The following is a 23,264-nucleotide window of genomic DNA, read 5'->3' as shown; positions in this document are numbered from 1 at the left end:
AAGGTTCCCAGATTAAAAAACAAAAACAAAAACAAAACTAGGGGCTGGAGCAATAGCACAGCAGGTAGGGAGTTTGCCTTGCACGCGGCCAACCCGGGTTCGATTCCCAGCATCCCATATGGTCCCCTGAGCACCACCAGGGGTAATTCCTTAGTGCAGAGCCAGGAGTAATCCCTGTGCATCGCTGAATGTGACCCAAAAAGCAAAAAAAAAAAAAAAAACCAAAAACCAAAAAACAAAAAAACCCTAAATTTATTTCAAATTATTTATTTTATATGTGTATTTTAATTGCATCACCATGACATACACAGTCATACACAGTTACAAAGTTGCTCATGATTGAATTTCAGTCATACAATGTTCTGAAACCCATCCCTTCACCAGAGCACATTTCCCACCAGCAATGTCCCCAGTTTCCCTCCTGCCTGACACTTTCTTCTCTCTCTCTCTCCTCTCTCTTCTCCCTCTCTCTCTCTCTCTCTCTCTCTCTCTCTCTCTCTCTCTCTCTCTCTCATTTTCCTTTGAAGAGATGTGGTTTGCAATACTGTTAACTGAAAGGGTATCATGCATCTATCATGCATCTCACTTTCCCTCCTTTCAGCACTCAGTTCTTGCTTAGTGATTATTCCCATCATTGTCAGAGGGACCCTTCTCTGCATCTCTGCACTCCCCTCCCCCTTGGTGGCATGTGTCCTGCCATGGACCAGTCCTTCTGGTCCTTGTTAGAGATTTATTTTTTTGACACATGAGTAGCACTGTAGCACTGTCCTCCCATTGTTCATCGATTTGCTCGAGTGAGCACCAGTAACGTCTCACAACAAATTGTGAGACTTGTGGTTACTGTTTTTGGCATATCGAATATGTTACAGGGAGTTTGCCAGGCCATCATGGGGAGCTTGCCAGGCTTTGCCATGAGGGCGAGATACTCTCGATAGCTTGCTGGGCCCTCTGAGAGGGGGAGTGGAGTTGAACCCAGGTTGGCCGTGTACAAGGCTCTAGCCCTTGACACATGAATAGTTTGAAATATTACATATTATGAAATATATATTAACGTTATGACTAAAAATAGTAAAATAATTTGTAAGAATACTATATTTGGACATTTTAAAAATTTGAACTTATTTTTTAACTTGTAAGAAAAATGTACTTCTTAGGGGTCAGAGAGATAGTGCAGCAGGTAGGGTGCTTGTCTTGCACTTGGCCAACCCAGATTTAATCCCCGGCACCCCATACTGAACCCCTGAGCCCTGCAAGGAGTGATCCCTGAGTGCAGAGCCAGGAGTCAGCCCTGAGTACCAATGGGTGGGGCCTACACACACCCACACACACACACACACACACGAAAAAAAAGTTAGCAGAAGGATATAAAATGACCCTTTGTCTGTTTTTTTCTCACCCTCTATCAGTTGATCTATTAATATTCTTATGTGTGTACACACATACATACACACGAATATTTGTTTATATATATATTTAAGGCATTTTTAGTGCACTTGAAGCATATGCCTTCCCTTTTTTAGAAGTAATAAAGCTTGGAGGTCAGAAACGTGGAGGTACAGCTTATGCGAGCCTTGCTTTTCAGCATTTTTGCTGTTTTCCGGAATTTTCACTTAGAATATTTTTCCCTTTTATTCTATTTTTGTAATGTCTAAAATTTTTTACTTTTATTTTTACTTTCCTCTCCCGTAAATGAATATATTTTCTTTTTCATCTTTCAGCATTGGGGGCCTTATTCTGGACACAACTGTATCCGATCCAAACTTGGTTGGGATTGTTGTTTACACGCCAGTGATTAATGGTAAGGATCATTTCTTCCTTCCATGATGGGACAGAGTGTTTACATACATGTCTGTGCTACTAGGACTCCTGGGATTCAGACCGTGAGAGGCCCATCTTTTGCTCCCAGACATTTCCCTTCCAACTCTGTGTTGTTTCTTAAGGTAGGTATTATAAGCCCTGTGGAGAAGAACACGTTGAGAACTGTGTTTTCTCTTTCTACTTGTTTGGGGTGGGTGTGGGGGCAGGGGCTCTCAAACAGTACCCAGGAGACCGGGGGGGCCAGTCGGGATCCGTGGCCTTCGGACAGTGGGTGGATGTAGGAACCCAAGGCTGCAGTGCTTCCCAGACCTTGTGGTACCCTGGGTACCCGGGACCCCTAGTAGAACCGGGAACCTCCAGAACTGGACCTGGTGATGCTCATGGTTTGTACTATTTCCAACCCAGCCCGAAGAACCGCTTATTAATCTTAGTACCAGATAGTAGTTTGAAAATCATGCATCCCTGAATTTTGCGGTTAGAGTTTTACGATTTTAAGATTACAGTTCCCGTATGCCATATACCGTGGGTTTTCTGTGAGCTGTGTTTTGTTGCGATTCCTGTCAGTGTTTGCTGATAAACTGGAGCTAACTAGGCTTATAGATTGCATGAACTGATTCAGCCCATTAAATCTACTCCTCCTCCATTAATTTCTTTAAAATAAGCCTTATATATTTTTTTTCTTACAAAATTGGATTTTATGGTACTCGAATTCCCAGGGAATTTTGTGGGAAGGGAGGGGAGGTTTGTGCCACACCCCATTGTGCTCAGGGATCACTCCTAGCAGGGCTTGGTGGCCTGTGTACAGTGCTGGGTCACAAATTTTGGTCAGCCAAGTGCAAGGCATGCCCCTTACCTACTGTGCTATCTCTCTGGCTCTAGGGATTTCTTTTCTTTCTATTTTTTTTTTTAAGCAGAAAGCTTTCTTTATGACAGTAGTCCTTATAATAAAATCAGAGAGTATAAAGCCAGCCAATAACAGAGGTGGTTTTGTTTGTTTCGCTTTGGGGGGGGGGGGGGGTCACATCCAACCATGCTCAGGGCTTATTTCTGGCTACAGGTTTGAGGATGGGGAGATGAAGGAAAGTTCTCAAAAAAAAAAAAAAAGAAAAAAAAGTCTCATCTAAAATTTCTATCAAACATCCTAATGTTCATGTGTGTGAATGCGTGTGAGTGCATTTCTCCTATTTTCTTGGTGTCCCCATTCTCCATGTCGCCTGTCCTTAAAATCATGGAACCATCTGATTCAAGCTGGCTCTTCTTCTTCTTTTGTGCGCGTAGGTGTGGTTCCAGGGATAAAACCAGGGCCCCACATATGCTCAGCGTCTAGGCTCTGCTTCTCCATGGTTCTCATCCTTCTAAAGCAGAGGAGGACCAAACCTTGTCTCTTTGCCTCCAGCATATTTTGCTTCTTCACATATTTACGAAAGATGCCTGTCTCACCGTTGTTGTTGTCTGTCAGTGTCTCTCTCCAGTTATCACTAAGTGATAAAGTCGCCTTGCTTGACCCACTCCCTGTGTGGACAAATCAAATGTCACTAACACACAAGTCTTAACATTGTTTTTATTGCATCCGTTTTAAGACACTGAACTTAACGGTGATTTTTCTCCTAGGTTTCAGATCAGGTTTGAATTCTTCTGCCTGGATTTCAGGCTTACTGTGCTACTGGACACAGGCAAACTCCACTTTCGCATTCCAACTGCTCTTTTGTCGAGTGACCCTATAAAGTATTTCTAATACCTACTGCCTTGAATGACCATCAGTTCCTTCCCAAATCTGTTTCATAGTATTTTAAGTGAACAGCTCTTTTTTTATATGCTTTTTTTTTTTTTTGTCACACCTGGTGATGCACAGAGGTTACTCCTGGCTCTGCATTCAGGAGTTACTCCTGGCAGTGCTCAGGGGACCGACCATATGGGATGCTGGGAATCGAACCCAGGTCACCCGCATGCAAGGCAAACACCCTACCCGCTGTGCTATCTCTCCAACCCCTTTATATGCTTTTTTTTGGGTCATGCATTGTATATTTCATTATAAGCTCTGTAGCACATGCGTACTACTTTTTGCTGTAATCAGTTAATTTTTAAAGACGTTAATGATGGGGAAATGATAAAGTTTAGGTTTTCCCATTTATTTTGCATTTCCAGCACTCTTCTTTCCTTTATAATAGATCTGGATTTCCGTCTGATAGTCTTTTCCCTCTTCCCCAACATAGTTCTAATTTGGATGACATGAATTTGGATTTTTTTTAAGCAACCTCTGATAACCCGCTTATAATGTCTCCTTATTATAAACATTTATATTGATACTGAATGTATTCTTGCACAGACACTTAAAATTAGGATTTGTGAATTCGGAGGAACTCTTGCTAATTATTTGGTCTATAATTTTACTATTATTATTAACTTACTGTGAGACAGTCTTTAGATGTTCTGCATGAACTTTAACAAGGCAGTACATTTGTGAAGAAAGTAAATAATTTAAAATAAATGCTGATCTATTAGTCCTTAGAGAAACCAAGCGTGTGTCAAGATAGCAACAATGCTTTTTTGATAATAAAACTTATTCTAAGGAAATAAAATATGCTTTAGTTAAAATATAAGTGATGATAATGAGGCCATTGTTGGTTAAAACTTTAATTAGGTCTTTCATATCCTGCTTACTTAAAAAAAATTACTTATCTTATCAGAAAATTATATTTGTCTTTCTAAAGTCTCAGTTCATTTATTTTTAGTTTGATGCCATTACTTTCAACAGAAATACTGACAGTGTTTCTGTGTTTCCTGGGCAACAGAGAAGACAGGTCAGGAAATGCGAGGACTTGTGAATTCTTGGGGGATAAGTTGATTATTTATAAAGGCTTATTTGTACTGATTATTATTATATGTGTTGGCCTAGACATAGTAACAAAGAAATTATTAAGCGTGGTTCTAGAAAGCTCTGCCAGTGTGGCTTTTAAAGAGAGCTGCAGTTAATCACCAAATGCCTTTTGTTTCAAATTCAATTCCAAGGGAAATTGCAGTTAGAGTATGTATTCTCAGGCTTAATAGATTATGCCTGCTGAATTTTCATTGAAGCACTTCGTATTTAATAAAATATCAAGTCTTCTCCTTTTGAGAGGCTCTAAAGAGAAATCCATGACTGATTACAGACTGTTCTTGTTGGTTTATCCAGTGAGTCTTTGTAGAAGTGCATGCATTTTCAAGGATGAATATTCAGAGCCTCTTTCATTCCCTAGGATATGTTAACTTCCTGCCAGTTGGAGATAAGCAACTGGCCTTGTTTATATGCTATTAACTGAGCACCATCAATATAGAGCTAGCGTTTGGTCCCTGTTGTTTACTGTAGAAAGTAGCTCAGGTTTAGACGGTTTAGACTTTTATTTATTTATTTCTGTTTTGGGGAGGTTCACTCCTGGTGATGCTCAGGGGGTTATTCCTGGCTCTGCACTCAGGAATCACTCCTGGCAGTGCTCAGGGAACCATATGGGATGCTGGGAATCAAACCCAAGTCGGCCACATGTAAGGCAAACACCTTATCCGCTGACCTGTCACTGCAGCTCCCAGTCTAGATTTAGAAAAAAAAAAAAGAGTCATCACTAACTTCTAGTGGGAAATCAATTGTGGAAACAAGTGGCAATTTTAAAATGATTTCTTCAAACATGGGCACCACGTGGTTTATTGTCTTTTTTATTTTAAGCAGCATAATATGTGAATTGAAAAGCAACACAGTTCCTGTACATTCTTCCAGCCCAGTGAACTCTCTAGTTAACAGCACTGGAAGTAAGGAGCTCATTATTGCGCACATTATTATTACTATTACTAACTAAAAAGTCGGCATTTGTTGAGCCTATAGCGTGCTTAGAAACTGCGTCATATCTTTGGTGCATATGGTGTCTTGTTTAATGCCATCTCTTATGAGGTGGCTCTGAAATCAGCCTCACTTTTCAGACTAGAAAACTATCACCAAGTATAGAGCCCAAAGGATCCAACATGCAGAAGAGGAAACTCAGTGTCACTGACGTCCCAGGAAGGGACTGAGGCACTTTCCAGACCTGCGTGGTCTGACCTAGCATCAGCTCAGCCATTCCACCAGACAGTGTGACTTTGTTCTCCACTTAAACTCATTTTTTTTAAATGAAGGACTACTGCTATTTATTAAGCCATTGATTAAGCTGATTGAATTGGGCATGACTTCCACATTACTTTTTTTTTCAATTTTTTAAATTAAATATCCATGAGATAAACCATTACAAAACTGTTCATAATTGGCCTTCAGTCATACAATGATCCAGCACCCATCCTTCCACCAGTGCACATTTCCCACCACCAATGCCCCCTGTTTCCCTATCACCATCCCCCAACACCCCACCCCCCACCCCTCACCCCCAGCCTCCCTCTATGGAAGACACTTTCCTTCTTTCTCTTTCTCTCCTTTTCCTTTTGTGCATTATGGTTTGCAATACAGGTGCTATGAGGTCATGGTATTTGTTCAGGGCTTCTCACTTGTCTCCTGTCATCCCATGGATTATCAATTTGGCTCGAGCGGGCACCAGTAATGACTGCATTCATCCCTGTCGTGTACTAGTGTAGCCCAGTGGCGTATTGGGGGCTCTTTCAGGGTCAGGGGAATGAGGCCCATTATTGTTACTGTTTTTGGCCTATCGAATACACCACGGGCAGCTTGCCAGTCTCTGCCATCTGGGCAGGATACACTCGGTAGCTTGCCGGGCTCTCTGAGGATGGAGGCTTTTGGGGTGGACTCTAATCGCATTTCGTATTTTTATTGGACGGTAAGGCTGGAGTAGCTTTTTAACTGGGTGGCATCTTTGGGATGTGGATGTGACTGCCGAGGCTTCTGGAAATACAGGGAGATTTGGGGAGGTAGTCCATTCTGATCCCTAGAAAGCCTGGAGATTTCAGTCACAAAACCCGCATACCTATATTTTCAGCAGATTATATCTTGGTGTGGGCTGGAGTGATAGCACAGCGGGTAGGACATTTGCCTCGCATGCAGCTGACCCGGCCAACACAAGTTTGATTCCTCCGCCCCCCTCGGAGAGCCCGGCAAGCTACCAAGAGTATCTCGCCCACACAGCAAAGACTGGCAAGCTACCTGTGACGTATTCAATATGCCAAACACAGTAAAAAGTCTCACAATGGAGACGTTACTGGGCCCGCTCGAGCAAACCGATGAACAACGGGAAGACAGTACTACAGTGCTATATCTTGGTGAGATCCATCCTCCGAAAGTTGAGTCAGGCCAGGGGTATGGCAGTGATTTTGGATTGTGGAAGCAAGCGGCTGCCAGGGGCTCTGCTTGGGCAGGTCCCAGGCCAACCTGACCCCTCTGATTTACCCCAGTCTGTTCAGCCATGCATGGGTCTCAGATTAACTGCGGCGTTTGATCTCTTTCACAAGTTATGGGTCTCTGAAGCAAGGCCGGTAGTAGAACTTACAGGGTGGCGCTAAAGTTGGTTCATGGGGGTGACTGCCAGTGCTTCCAGGAGTATTGAGAAGTGGGGGAGGGAGCCCATCCCAACTCTGAGTAAACCTGGAGATTTCAGTCACAAAACCCACATACCTGAATTTTCAGGAGATTATATCTTGGTTAGGTCCATCCTGAGATGGGAGGGTCAGGCCGGGGGTATGGTGAAGATTTTGGATTGTGGAAGCAAGCAGCTGCAGGGGGCTCTGCGTGGGCAGGCCCCAGGTGAACCTTAAGCACATTTTTATTTACTTATTTGATTATGGTTTGGGGGCCACACCTGGTGGTGCTCAGGGCTTACTCCTGACTCTCAGGGTCTCTCCTGGAGAGCTGGGAGAGCATACGGGACTCCAGAGCTCGAACCCCTGTCTGTCACATGCAAGGCAAGGGTCCTAACCTTTGTAGTATCGCTCCAGTACCTTTAAACACATTTTTAATTAAATTTATTTTCTTTTTTAAAAAATTTTGGAGTTCCCTGGGAGGTATTTTTTAAAACAATTTTATGATTAAATTGGAACGTAACTCAGTGACGAAGAACTTACCGTGGTTTAGTCCCTGGCACCGCACCACACACACACACACACACACACACACACACACACACACATACACACATCAAACTGCAGCATATTCTCCAACATTTTTATGATAAACTACAGTTCTACCGCCCCCCACCCCTTTTTCTGTTTTTCTTGTATTTGGGGGCACACCCTGCAGTTCCCAGGGCTTCCTCTTGGCTCTTCACTCGGGAATTATTCCCGGTGGGGAATCCAGGGGACCAGGCGGGGCGCCTGGTATTGAGGCTGTGTCAACCACATACAAGGCAAATCACCCTACCAGCTGTACTATCATTTTTTTACACTGCATCTTCTAAAAGTGATTTCTGTTGCAGTAACCTTGGTTTAGGGGTACAGCCCCCAGACCCACAGGCCCCTAGACTCGAGCTCCATCATGTCCTTTCCCCTGCCCCCTGAGAATGCACTGAACTTTGTTCCCTCACTTTGTTTCTTTATATCTCGTTTTCCGTTGGGATTATCCTGCCTGTCTTACCTTCAGGACTTGTTTCACTCTCACAGACCCCTTCCAGTTCCATATGATGAACTGCCGTCAGTTTCCTTAAGCATTTGTTTTCGGTGTTTTTTTTTTAATTTACTAAATGAGATGTGATAAGAAAGTTTTGAAGCTACATTTAGTTTAAGATGAAACCATTACAATTTCATTTAAAATATATTATGTTTAAATTGCTTTTTTGGGGGGGTAGGTGCATTGATACAAAAAAAAAAGTCAGTCTCCCGGGTTTAATGGGGACAGGAGCAGGGGGATGGGAATTTTATGCTTTTCCTGTCTATTTTTTCCCCTCGCTGTGAATTAAAAAGAAAAAATAAAACGATTATTTCCACAATAGGAAATCATCGTGTTCGGATTTTTCTTAGAAGATAGTGGCAAATCTTTACTACATGTTCGGCTGTTCAGCAGTGTGTAAGTCACATACTGTCTTTGAACAGAATCATTAGGATTATATTTCTGAGCATAATAATTAAGCATCGTGCCAGAGAACTACCTGGATTTGGAACCTGCTAAGGCTGTGTTTCTCCCTAGTGAATTTTCTGATGCTGGTACTAGAACTCAGATCCTAAATGCTAAAGCTGAGAACTTATCCCCTGGCAACCGCCAGATAGTCCTTTTGCCCAGGTCCAGATGGCATTAGGGAGATGCGAAGGTCTTTGCTCTGGTTCACTGGGTCATCAGGGGGTGATGGTCCTAGCCCATCCAAGAATGCCAGTTCTCTGGAATGTCTTCAAAGTCTCTGCTTCTTCCTATCAGGGTCAGGCACCCACTCAGTCTTTTTCTCTAATGCTTTTAAAATCTCTATCTTGGACAGACATAGAAGGGCTGCACTCATTTGTGGAGTACAAAACAACGTAACATGAGGCTGACACCTAAGGACAGTAGATGCGCGGGACAGATAGATTGCTCCATAGCTGGAAGCCTGCCTCATGAGCAAAGGGGAGAAGGCAGCTGGAATAGAGAAGGGATCACCAAGAAAAAGATGGCTGGAGGAATCGGTTGGGATGGGAGATGTGTGCAGAAAGTAGATAAAGGACCAAACATGAGGACCTCTCAGTGTCTGTATTGCAAACCATAATTCCCCAAAGTTGAGAGAGATTATAGGGAATCATGTCTGCCATGGAGGCGGGGGGAGGGTGAGAAAGGGGGGTTATACTGGGGATATTGGTGGTGGGGAATGTGCACTGGTGGAGGGATGGGTGTTTGATCATTGTGTGACTGTAACCCAAACATGAAAGCTTGTAACTATCTCACAGTGATTCTATAAAATTTAAAAAAATAATAAATAAAATTTTTTTAAAATTTTAAAAATAAATAAAATCTCCCTCTTTAGTTGGGAGATGTGATTCCATGGCATTCTGCAGGAACGTATTTCAGAATTTCCACTCTCATGATCTCATACTTCGCTCGGGGTCCTTGCTGCCATCCTTTAAAGCTCAGCCAGGGAAAGGGACTCATTATTTTCAGGCTTTCAGAGTTGATCCCCAGTGGGCTCATGTCTCGAAGTCAGTGGTTGGGTCCTGAGCCGCCCTCACGGGCCCTGGCCTGGCTCTCGGAGATCAGTAAACAAATGCTCTCACGGAGCTTCCCGTCTGCTGGGGAGAAAACAGGCAAGAAATGCCTCGTGACTCTGTAAATGTCGACTACGTGAGAAGGCAGTGAGAGCCGTGGAAAGATGGGGAGGGCAACGGGCTGTGATGGTAAGGGGGTGGGTTGGGTCGGGTCATCTATCTAAGCTCAGTGAATTGAAGAGTTTTTCATAATTTGGGATGCAATTTTTTAAATTAAAAAAATATTACTGAGTCACCATGAGATACACAGTTACAAAGTTGTTGGTGATTTGGTTTCAGTTATACAGTGTTCGGACACCCCATCCCTTCACCAGTGTACATTTCTCACCACCAACGTCCCCAGTTTTTCCTTCCTGCTGCCCTGCCTTGCAGCCTGCCTCTTTGTTTTTTTTTTTTTTTAATTAATTATTTTTTATATGCAGCCTGCCTCTTTGGCAGGCACTGTTCTCCCTCTCTCTCCCTCTCCCCCTCTCTCCCCCTCTCCCTCTCTCTCTCTCCCTCTGTCTCTCCCTCTCCCTCTCTCTCTCATTCTCATTCTCTCCCTGTCTCTGTCTCTTTTTCCTTTTGGGCATTGTAGTTTGCAATACAGGTACTGAAAGGTTATGATGTATATCCCTTTACCTACTTCTCGTGCTCAGTGCTTGTCCAAAACGATCATTTCCAACAATCATTGTTGTCATGGTTCCTTCTCTGTCCTACCTGCCCTCCCTCACTACCCATCTCCCTCCCACCACTTTTGGCTAGCTTCCAATCATGGACCAGTCTTCCTGGCCCTCCTTTCTACTGCCCTAGAGTATGTATTAATGTCATACTACGGTTGGTTGGTTGGTTGGTTGGTTGGTTGGTTGGTTTGCTTGTTTGTTTGTTTTATGGAATGTAGTTTTCTTACTCATTTTGTTCTGAGCCTCCCAAGCAGTACTCAGGGGGCCCCAGGGTTGATCCCTGGTGCTGCTCAGCCAACTGGACCTGATGATTCCATGCTTGGTCCCAGTGTCGTGGTGCTGCTGAGGGCCACCTGGGCACACCTGGTGGTGCTTTGGGAGCCACTAAGTGTTGGAGACTGAGTTCAGGGTCTCAAGCATTCCAGCCTTGTTCCCGGACCTTTGAGCTATGGCTCAGACCTGTAGTTTCTTTTTTGTTTTCTTATTTTTATTTGTTTGTCTGATTTTGCACCACACCTGGCAGTTCCCAGGGCTGACTCCTGGCTCTGTACTCAGGCATTATTCCTTGTGGTGCCCAGGGAACCATATGGGATGCCAAGGATGGGAACCCGGGTAGGCTGCATGCAAAACAAGTTCCCTATCCACTGTACTGTCTTTTTTTTTTAATTGAATCACCATGAGATATATAGTGACAGCTGTGCTATCTTTGAGGCCCCAGTTTATACCTTTTGTCCTCTCCTTACTCCCCACTCCCCTTTTTTTTCATGATGTCACTATGACCCAGGTCATAGACATTTGCTTGCGGGTCTTGCACGCCGGATGTGGTGCTGCCTGGGGTTCGCTCCCCACGTAGTGTTGCTTGCATACATGGTTGCTGAGGGTCCACATCCTATATTTGTTGAGCTGGAGCAGTGTTGGCTTCAGCTCTTCCAAGGGTCGCAGTCAGGAGCCTGGTGACAGTGTGTGACGCATGTATGGCAACCCTCTGAGTCCTTGCCCCAGTCTCTTCTTTCCGGTTTTCCAGTAGGAATGTAGGTTGTGGATGAGAGCAGCCTTCTTCTTTTTTTTTGGGGGGGGGGGATGATGGTGGGGGGGGGGGGTTGTAGAGACACACTGCCTGTGTTCAGGGCTTACTCCCGGCTCTGTGCTGTGGCATCATTCCTCATGAGGCTCATGGGGAACATACGTGGTGCCAGGGGTTGAACTGGGGTTGGCCGCGTGCAAGTTAAGAGCCTTCACCCCTGGACTGTCTCTTCTCCCCCATTCTTCTTTTCTAATATGACTATTTAATGCTTTCAAAGTACTGTTTTATGTGACACAGATTTCAGTGTGTCAGGATTTCATTTTTTGCTTCATTCAAAATATTTTCCTTTTAATTTTTTTTTTTTTTAACTTTTGGGTTATTTAAAACTGTTCTGTGTGTCTTCCAAATAGTTTGAGTAATCCACAAATATTTATCTTTACCATGTGTCCAGGGAGCATATCCTTTCAGATTTATTTAGACTCTCTTAGGCTCATACTGTGGCCTATACTGGGGAGAATTTGTGTTTTGCTTCTGTTGAGTAGTTTTTTCCTGTGTTGTTCAGGTGAGACTGTTTGATAGTATTGTTAAAAGTAAGTAGTTATCTATTTTTGTTTGTTTGTTTCTGGGACCACACCCGGCAATGCTCAGGGGTTATTTCCGGCTCTCCTCTCAGGAATTCTTCCTGGCAGTGCTCGGGGGACATATGGAATACTAGGGATCGAACCCGGATCTGCTGCCTGCAGGGAAAACACCCTACCTGCCATACTATCACTCCTGCCTCCATAGTTTTCTGTTTAAAAAATCTATGTATTCTATAATTTAATGAGAGAACAGGGACAATCTCCCAAGTATAAATGCAGATTTGTTCATTTTCCTTTTAGATTTATCGGTTGTGTTTTATATTGGGCGACCTCCTTAACATCCATTCACTGTGCATCTTTAGCCTGAGTAAAATTCCTCTTGTAGACTCCCTACAAGCCGGATATATTTCTATGTAGGTCTGTATCTTGGCTCTGATACTAATTTAAAAAAAAATCGCTTGCTTAGGTCTGCTTTCAGACCAGACAGTGAGTCAGATTTAAAAAAAATAATGAGTCTTTCACAACAATGATTTTATGACTTTGGATGATCTGCCTCAACACTAAATCAGTCAGCCTTTCTAGAGAAGTTGTTTTACTGGCCAGGGATGTGTTGGAAAAGAGGCTTGCTGTTGGTTGAATGTATGTAAGTTGTTTAAAAATCTGAGGCTAGGGCATGCTAGGGGAAAGGGCAGCTCAGATAGAGAAGGGAGCACCAAATAAAGGGTGTTGGGAGGATCCTCCCAGGATGGGAGATGCATGTTGAAAGTAGACTATGGACTGAACATGTTTGCCACTCAATGCCTCTTTTGCAGACCACAACACCCAAAAGGAAAGAGAGAACAAAAGGGATCGCCCTGCTACAGAGGCAGGGTGGGATGGGGGGGATGGGGGTGGGAGGGATACTGGGATCCATGGTGGTGGAAAATGGGCACCGGTGGAGGGATGGGTATTTGATCATTGTATAATTGAAACCCAAGCACAAAAATGTGTAAGTCTACAACTGTGCCTCATGGTGTTTCACTAATAAAAATTAAAAAAAAAAATCTGAGGCTAATTATGTTGGCCTTCCCTCCCGTTTCAGGTATTGGTGGTAATTTGGTGGCCATTCAAGCTAGCAGGATTTCTACCTACCTCCACTTGCACAGCATTCCAGGAGAGTTGCCTGATGAACCCAAAGGTTGTTCCTACCCGTTTAGAACATTTTTCGGCCCAGGTATGTTTTATGTAGATTTGTGCGTCATTTGTTTTAAGATCATACTCTTCTGAGGTTATAGACAGGCACTCTTTGTTGAATCCATATTTCGCGAGTGTTGCCCAACTCTTATTTCTGAGCGCTTTCCCGATCTTCCTATAGGATAGATTTTGTTCATTAATTTCAGTGGACAAGGGAGCATTTGTCTTGGTCTTGCAGTTGCTCCAGGCTGGTGTCGTTTTTCTTTCTCCCTTCACCCTGGGATCTGTTGTTTGAGGAAAGAGGAACCCGGGCTTGCAAGAAGCCTTGCTGGGTCCTGTGGAAGCAGGGGAACGGTCTTTTCTATTTTAATCCTTAACCTTTGATTCTCGTTTGAGGCATTTGGTTCCAAACAGAGTGAGAGGGGATAGTTACGGAACAGCACATTACTTAAGTTACCCGGGTGGGTGATTGCCAAGACACTAAACCCACAATTTTAACCCATGGTGTGTGTGTGTGTGTGTGTGTGTGTGTGTGTGTGTGTGGTGGCAGGGATTGAACCCAGGATCTCATATATATGAAGCATGTGCTCTACCACCACATACAACAGCCCCTTGGAACCACATTTGGGGTGGGGATGATAACTGGCAGCTGTACCCAGGGGTTACTCCCAACTTAGAACATATGGGACCAAGTGGTCCAGGATTCAAGCCTGGGTACCTTCATGCAGTTTGAGCTTCAGCCTGCTGAACTCTTTCCCTGGGCCAAGACCACACATTTGTCTTGGTCTTGCAATTGCTCCAGTTTGGTGTCGTTTTTCTTTTCTTACAGTTCTTCTCATTTTTCATTCTGATCAAAGTTAATGTAAGTTTTGATCCTTTGAATAAGGGTCAGAAATGCCCTACATGGTAATGTCAGTGAAAGAACTCTGAAGGGAAAGTCAAAGAAAAACCTTTTACATGCTTTAAGTATTTCGTATTACTTTAAGTATTAAGTATTTTTCACTAATCTCCCTTTTTCTTATGATAACTATTAAAGTTTGATCAGTATTCTTCTTTTTTTTTAATTTTTTGTTTTTGGGGTCACACCCAACGATGCGCAGGGGTTACTCCTGGTTCATGCACTCAGGAATTACTCCTGGCCGTGCTTGGGGAACCATATGGGATGCTGGGAATCGAACCCGGGTCGGGCCGCATGCAAGGCAAACGCCCTACCCGCTGTGCTATCACTCCAGCCCCCAATATCCTTCTTAATAAGTCTTTTTAACTCCCTTTTATTTAATTAACATATATATAGTGAGAATGTCAGAATTTTGAAGCTAATGTCTCCCTTCTTTACCATATAGTTGTGTCACAAGTTTCTGTTAAGCGAATTGTAAATAGTTGAACTTTATTTTTAGCAATTGGATTTTATGTGATGCTGTGCATTATAAAAGCTTGAAAGTGCTCTTCAAATTTTTAATAATTGTGCTGATCATTTACCAAAATATGATTTTTCAGCAACTTTTATATTTTCTATTTCAGGAGTAAATAATAAGTCTGCTCAAGTTTTGCTGCTTTTAGTAATTCCTGGACATTTAATTTTCCTCTACACTATTCATTTGATGAAAAGCGGTCACACGTCTTTAACTGTAATCTTCATAGTAGTATACTTATTTGCCGCGGTATTACAGGTAAGAGTTAAAACCTTTCCCTCTTTTATGCCCAGACTTGTAAAAGTATAACTAACTTATAAAAATAAAATCTGAAGACTCGTGAAAATATTTTGACATTTAAAAAAAAATCAATGAAATTCCTTCCTATTAATTTCATCTTCTTGAAAGCATTAAGTTTAGCACCACTTTTAATATGAGCATGAGCATTAGAAATTTTAGATTTCCTGATTTCATGATTTTTGTGTCTCTTTTAAAAAATTGTTCTTTTAAATATAAAAGAAGATGTCTTCTCATTGATCCCTGGGGAAGAATTCCCGGGGGTAAATTTTTTGAGCCTTTGCATGATACTTTGTATGAGGAGATTGACAAAAATATAGAATGATTTTTCTTTCGGAATTTGGAAGGCATCATTTATTTGCCTTCAACTTGAACACTGTGAACAACTGAGTGGCATATGCAATACTGAGTTCATGAATATACACCTTTGGTCCCCCAGAAGATTGTCTCTTTCTCCTTTTTCTTATCACTATCACCCCATTGTTCATTGATTTGTTCGAGCGGGTGCCAGTAATGTGTCACGTGCTAGTGTAGCCCGATGGCATATTGGGGGCTCTTTCAGGGTCAGGGGAATGAGGACCATCATTGTTACTGTTTTTGGCATATTGAGTATGCCACGGGTAGCTTGCCAGGCTCTGCCGTGTGGGCGGGATACTCTGAGTAGCTTGCCGGGCACTCTGAGAGGTATGGAGGCTTTGGGGGCAGCTTCTAATCACCTTTACAGGTGTTCCCGATCAGGCATGTATGCGGGCAAGATACTCTCGGTAGCCTGCCTTGTCCTCTGAAAGCGAAAACTAGATGGCTGCACGCTTTCCTGGAGCTTGGTTTTATAGTCTCTAGATCTTGGCCATTGATGGGCTTACACAGCAGTTGGTGGGTGTAACTGTCTAGCTACTGGAAGATGGAGGATCTGGATGGAGGAGGCCCAGTCCCAATTCGAGCAGGCCTGGAGATTTCAACCCTGGGTCCTGCACACCAGGGTTCCTCTGTCAGTTCCTTCATGCATGAGGCTCGTCCGAACATGTGGAGAGTGGTCTCAGCATGGCTGTGTCTGGATCTTGGAGGTCTTCAGCTTTTCTTATATTTCATGTTAATGTGCCTTACTTTGGGTGTATCTTTTCTGTGTTGTTGGACATTGTTTGGCCATTGTTTTCAACCTGAAAAATTCATGTTCTTCTGTTCTACATTTTTTTTTCAGAATAAATGTATTTGATTTTTCCCTCTTTTGGAATCTTATTCCAGAAATAAGTTTTCTAGAATCTTACTAGGTTTCTATCACTCTTTCATAAATTTCTTTTCCTTATTCTCTTTTTCCTCTTTCAGGGAGATTTCCCTGCCTTTCTAAATCTTTTCTCTATTATGCTTCTGAGATAGAGAGACAGAGAGACAGAGAGGAAACAGGGAGAGAGGGAGAGAGGAGAATTAAACTGTAGCACTGTAGCACTGTCCTCCGTTGTTCATTGATTTGCTTGAGCAGGCACCAGTAACGTCCCCATTGTGAGACTTCTTGTTACTGTTTTTGCATATCAAATACACCACGGGGAGTTTTCCAGGCTCTGCCGTGTGGGTTGGATACTCTCAGTAGCTTGCTGGGCTCTGAGAGGGACGGAGGAATCGAACCTGGGTCAGCCACATGCAAGGCAAACGCCCTACCTACTCATATGAAAAAAATTAAAATTAATACTACAGGTAGATTCTATGTTGAGTCATATCCTTCAGAGATAGTTGGACATATTTTTTGTTTTGGAGCCACACCTAGCTGTGCTCAGGGCTTAATCCTGGCTCTAAGATCACTCCTGGCAGTACTTGAAGGATTATATGGGGTGCTGGGGACCAAACCCGGGTCAGCTGTGTGTATGTAAGACCAGTGTTCTACCCGCTGCTTTATCATTCTGCTCTGCCCACCCCACTTTTTAAAAATTTATTTCTTCAAGTATCATGGCTAAACTTACAATTTCTGGCTGATCTCTTTTGGATTTTTACTAATTGAAGCTGAGAATTTTGAAGCTAATGTCTCCCTCCTTTACCATATAGTTTTGTCACAAGATTGTGTTAAGTAAATTGTCAGTATTTGTACTACCAGTCTCTCAGCTGTTTACCGGAGATCTAGATCATATCTGTTAGGATCATACTTCCTCTTTTTTTTTCTCTTAAAGTTATTAATTGCATGTTTTCAATTGAGTCATTTTAGTGTAAATTCATCCTTAATTTTACCAACCATTCCCACTTTGCTTTGGCCTTTTGGACATGGCTTCTTGCTAAATTATAGTATTATTGTTTCCTACAGAGCGAGATCCTAACTCTTTTTTTTTTTAATATTTGCCTTTATTTTTATTTATTTATTTATTTTTTTGTTTTTTGGGTCACACCCGGTGATGCACAGGGGTTACTCCTGGCTGTGCTCAGGGGACCATATGGGATGCTGGGAATCGAACCCGGGTCAGCCACGTGCAAGGCAAACGCCCTACCGGCTGTGCTATCTCTCCAGCCCCAAGATCCTAACTCTTTAGAGAGATGCATTCTAATAACTCTCTGAAGTGACTGCACTTGGATTTGACATTCCAGGGGTTTTACATTGGGGTGAGACTAAAGGGACAATACGAAGACATTTTCTGGTCCAGATAAACGGTGCTTTTGTTGTCACGATAGTGAAATGACTGCCTTCGATGGTGATTCATATAGAGGTGTCACTGTTCTTCTACTTTGCTACACTAATTAATTTCTCACAAAACTACAAAATTTGGGGTTTTTTAATGTAAATCAGTGATTTTCAAAGTAAAGTACTTGTAAAACAATGCATTGTGTATGGGAAGTGATTAAATGTCTATTTATCCATTTTACCTTATTTGTTTAAAATATCTAGTACTAATTTTCTGTTTATTTTGTAGTAAACAATGAATTAGCATGGTGTGAAATATGAACAAATATCTCATATTTTTGGAGACTATTGTATTAAAGTGTAGAAATAAAAAAACAGAGCTTATCACTGAAAGAAAAGTTATACATAGCATCTAACTAATGGAAAGGAGCAGATCAAATAAGGTTTAGAAAGTAGATTAGGGTTAATATCGAAAAGACCATAAATGCTGGGGAAGGAAGACAAAAATTTATTAAAGTAACAAAACTCTTATGATGTAATTAATATTTTAAACTCTCCCACAGTGCCTGAGATACTTACTAAATATCACCTATCAAATTGTTCATTCATTTATTCTTTAAACCTTCATTCTACAAGGATGGGTTATAAGTCACAGCATTTATAAGCCCAGACTTAATTCTCAAGGTCTTAGTGTGGAGGGAAGAAAAAGCACTGAACCACCTGGGAGTAACTTTCTGTTTTTACTTTCAATACCCTATCAAAAAGTTATTTCATATGCCTTTTTTACTACTGACTGCCTTTATTGCTACATCTGATATAGTTATTGTCATTGATGTTCCCTCTGTGTATAAGTTTCATAAAGAAGATACATTTCTCAGTCTCATGGGAACAATTCAGAAAGTATTTTTTGGTCTGTTGATAAAGAGACCATTGTTAGAGCATATTTCTACTTGTAGTTCAGTTCTGTTATGCACTGGGATTGACCACACACACACACACACACACACACACACATACACACACACATACACACACACATACACACATAGATATAGATACATATATGTATATGCATGTGTAATATGTATTTTAAGGAAATGAAAACAAAGCACAAACCCCACAAGCTATTAATGTTCATTCAAAATTTTAAGATTTTATTGAAATACTTAGGAGATGATGATCTGATATCCAAGGAAAGCTAAAGGAGGGAATGTAGGCAGAGTAAAATAGAGTAAACAGATCATGAGTTAATGGTCGATGAGGTGGATTGATGGTTCATGAGGATAGTGTAGGTTCATTTGTACTGGTCTGTCTCCACTTGTGTGGGTAAGGTAAAGGTAAAGGCCCTCCCGTTGATCGTCGATTTGCTCGAGCGGGCCCAGTAACGTCTCCATTGGAGACTTTGTTGTTACTGTGTCTGGCATATCGAATACTCTCGGTAGCTTGCCGGGCTCTCCGAGAGGGGCGGAGGAATCGAACTCGGGTCGGCCATGTTGGCCGCGTGTAAGGCGAACGCCCTACCCGCTGTGCTATCGCTCCAGCCCTGGGTATTTCTCCATATTGAGGAGTTCCGATATTTAAGCTTTGATTTAAGAAGTCAGCTTTAGAGTTTGTTTACAGCATATTAGCTCTCTAATTTTGGTCCAGTAGTTATTTCTTACCTCAAGGGAAAAGTAAAAGTCAACTTGAGTTTGAAACTGTTTGGAACTTAGCTTTGTTGTGTATGTATCTTATTTTGCCCTAGGTAGACTCTGATGATGCCCCTTTTTAAAGGATTTCTTTTAATTAAAAATTGATTTATGTGGGGCTGGAGTGATAGCACAGCAGGTAGGGCGTTTGCCTTGCACACGGCCGACCCGAGTTCAGTTCCCAGCATCCTATATGGTTTCCTGAGCACCCCCAGGGGTGAGTCCTCAATGCAGAGCCAGGAGTAACCCCTGTGCAATGCTGGTGTGATCCAAAAAGCAAAATAAATAAATAAAACAAAAATTGAAAAAAATTGATTTATGTGTCACAAATTGCACTATTTGGGTATCAGTGTCCTGAAATTAGAAGTTTGTGTCATGTGACATTAAGGACACTCACCAGTAAGTAGGAGGGGTTTTACTTTTCCTCATCCTCTTGCATAGTGAGCAGTCATGAGCAGCTATTTGGAGTATGTCCAGGCCAGAGTACTATGTGAGAGACACTTGTGCCTGGTACATGATCAGTCACTTGCATTTCTTTTTTGTTTTCAGTAATAAGGATGGTTTGACCCAGAGCTCACCATCCTATATTTCCTTTTTCATATGCCTTCAGTTAACATTTATGCAGCTGCTTGCATAGGGCTATGGGTACTATTGTTTGAATAGAACAAGAACATAACTTTTGGGGGCTGGAGAAGTTATATGCAGTGGGTAGGGTGCTTGCCTTGCAGGCAGCAGACCCAAGTTCAATCCCTGGCATATCCCATATGGTCCCCTGAGCAGCACCAGGAGTGATAACTGAGTGCAGAGCCAGGAGTAACCCCTGAATGTCTCCAGATGTAGCCAAAAAAAAAAAAAAAAGGAAAAAGTAGAATGTAACTTTAACTGTACTAGATTTAACTTGAACTCCTAACTTTCATTTCTCAGAACCAGTGTACTTTCTTCTTCAGACTTCGCGACAGTTGGGTTCCTTCTCTAGAACTAAGTGTCGTGATTAGCAGCGATTTCCTCTGCCTACAGATCTAATTCACATGCTTCATTCAGTGTCTGTTATTTATGACATCAAAAAAGCATTCAAGAGACTGTCAGGCTGTGATGAACCTTGTCGGCCTTTATTCAAAGATGTAGACTAGGAAGGGAATTTGATGCTTTCTTCGGGGTTTTCTATCGCTTACTTCATTTGATGTCTTATTCCTTACCGTCTTTTCAAAGCTAGTGTATCTTTTTTTTTTTTAATGTTCCCTTTTTGAGCCACATTCTGGCCCCAAAGTTCATGCACCTGGGCGGCATAATAAACCTAAGAAGGTACACAGGTAGCGGCTATGAATCAAACATGCAAACAGGCAGTCTTTCACGCAGAGAAAAAACAGACGTACATCATGCTCCTCTTTCCTATTTAATTTAAAATCTTCCTTCTATATCAGCAATTCTAACGATGCTGTCTCTCTGTGCAAAAGACAGAAAAATATAGATGATATATCCTAAGAGGAGCTAAAAAGAGGGGCTGGAGCAATAGCACAGCGGGTAGGGTGTTTGCCTTGCATGCGGCCGACCCGGGTTTGATTCCCAGCGTCCCATATGGTCCCCTGAGCACTGCCAGGGGTAGTTCCTGAGTGCAGAGCCAGGAGTAACCCCTGTGCATCGCCGGGTATGACTCCCCCCCCAAAAAATGGGAAAAACAAGGAGCAAAATGGATAAGTACACAAGGAATCTCAGCTTTTTTTCCTGCTATTAAAAAAAAAAAATCTCAGTGAGGAAGGAAAGAAAAAGACTTTGCAAACCCTTTATGCCTAATGAATTCCAACAAGTGTTTTGTACTCTACTTGGTAAACAGTGAATCAGAACTATTTCTAAATAAAATGCTGAATTTCCTCCTTGAGGCATGGATTGCTTCGTATGGAACATTAGGTTCTTAAGAAGCCTGTGAAACTAACTCTAGCAGCCTCCGTTCCCATTGGGGTTTCATGGTGGAAGTTTGCCGATAGAAAACTTTCCCTCCTGACTCAGTCTTCTCACATGGGAGAAACAAAAATGCTTCCTTTAAATCAGGGAATGACTGCAGCTTCAGAGCACAGATAGTTCGGGCGTGGTGAGTGCCAGAATGCCATCAGATCCACTCAGATCTGCGGCCTGTGTGATCTACCAGGTATTGTTTTTTTGTTTGTTTGTTTGTTTGTTTATTTTTGTTTTTTTTCTTTTTTGCTTTTTGGGTCTTACCCAGCAATGCACAGGGGTTACTCCTGGCTCCGCGCTCAGAAATTACACCTGGCAGTGCTCAGGGGACCATATGGGATGCTGGGAATCAAACCCGGGTCGACCGCTTGTAAGGCAAATGCCCTACCCACTGTGCTATTGCTCCAGCCCCCTACCTGGTATTGTGCCAGTGACTATCCAAGAGAAAGAGAAGCCACTGCCTCTGCTTCTTGGAGTCTGTCTTGGTTGTGGAGGTCAAGTTTAAATGCTAGAGATGGCTAGAGATGTCCCGTGACTTAGGGGCACAGTCCTAGTCCTCTGTAACTTCACAGCAGACTTTGGCCTCTGCCTGGAGTTGATTCAGTCTTTCCATTGTTTCCTTGTGGATTTACTTATGCTTTCAGGACCAAGGATTGAACCTAGGACCTCATACATGTGATGCTTGTACACTCTCGCTGATGCACATCCATTTTCATTCCTAAAACACATTCTGTTTTGAGGGAAGGATGAGAATATGTTTTACAACTGATGAGAAACTTGAATTAATATCAATAAATGTGTCATTGCTCTGGGGTGGAGAGGTAGTACAGAGATTAAGACACCTGTCTTGCATGCAGCTGATCTGGGTTTAATCCCAGGCTACCGTACAGTCCCCTGAGCACTACCAGGGGTGATCCCTGAGCACTGAGCCAGGAGTACTTCCTGAATACAGCCAGGCATGGCTCAAAAAACAAAAGCAAATATTAAACTGCTCTTAACAAATGCAAAATATATGTTAATAAAATGTAAAGGTAGGCGTCTCCTTAATTACAAACTCCTTATTTATAAACTTTCAGTAGATAATATCGTCACTGTCACTGTTCTCCCATTGTTCATCGATTTGCTCAAGTGGGCCCAGTAATGTCTCCATTTTGACACTTGTTACTGTGTTTGGCATATCGAATACATCATGGGTAGCTTGCCAGGCTTTGCTGTGCAGGCGAGATACTCTTGGTAGCTTGCCAGGCTCTCCGAGAGGGGCGGAGGAATTCATTTTTATTTATTTGGGGTGCCTGTCTAGTAGTACTCGGGGGTGGGAGGCAAGCCCAGCAAGAACTGACCTGACTGTGATGCCCTGTTTCCCAGGCCTAGCAGTGCTCGAGAGTTACCAGAGCTGTACATGGTGGTACTTGGTTGTGGTGGGGAGAGAGGTTATGGTGTACCAGAGATCGAACTTGGGACCCATGCTTATAAGGCATATGCTCCAGTCTTTTTTTAATTTAATTTTTATTTTTTAATAAAGTTCTTTAAGATGATTTGTTGCAGTCGGTATTCCAACACCAATCCCACCACCAATGCACCTTCTAACCACCATCATTTCCAATTTTCCCAACTACTCCTCAAGCCTGCCCCTACTGCAGGCCCTGAATAATTCATTTTACATTTATTGTTATAAATAATTGGCTAAAAATGGTCAAAGCATGTTTCCTCAGAAAAAAATGTGTGAAGATCGTTGTATCTCATGAGCATGGAGCCCTTAAGCCCTAGTGTAAGAGATTACTAACATGTTGTTACAGGTTAAGCCTTCTGTGTTGATATCTTGTTAATTGAGGTTGGTTGGTTTACATCCCATCCACTGTGATGTGCTACTGGTTTATAAGTGATATCAAGTGGCCATGCACCCCAGGAATTAAAAAAATTTTGAATGGGGTGATAT

At 42.4% G+C, this 23,264-nt stretch overlaps 1 protein-coding gene across 4 annotated transcripts in view; it reads left to right on the top strand.

Moving 5' to 3' along the window:
* The window catches only part of SLC41A2 (solute carrier family 41 member 2), a 140,090-nt gene that overhangs the window by 95,632 nt on the left and 21,194 nt on the right, over positions 1 to 23,264 (top strand). For all 4 annotated transcript variants that reach the window (XM_056117241.1, XM_056117249.1, XM_056117226.1 and 1 more), the window contains exons 8-10: positions 1,719 to 1,798; positions 13,291 to 13,422; positions 14,904 to 15,052. In XM_056117241.1, the coding sequence (XP_055973216.1) occupies positions 1,719 to 1,798; positions 13,291 to 13,422; positions 14,904 to 15,052 (361 nt within the window). The remainder of the gene's footprint in view (positions 1 to 1,718; positions 1,799 to 13,290; positions 13,423 to 14,903; positions 15,053 to 23,264) is intronic.

This window comes from Sorex fumeus, unplaced genomic scaffold (assembly GCF_029834395.1).
Source record: "Sorex fumeus unplaced genomic scaffold, SorFum_2.1 ptg000003l, whole genome shotgun sequence".
Classification (NCBI taxonomy): domain Eukaryota; kingdom Metazoa; phylum Chordata; class Mammalia; order Eulipotyphla; family Soricidae; genus Sorex; species Sorex fumeus.
This window is presented reverse-complemented; position numbering and strand designations above follow the sequence as displayed.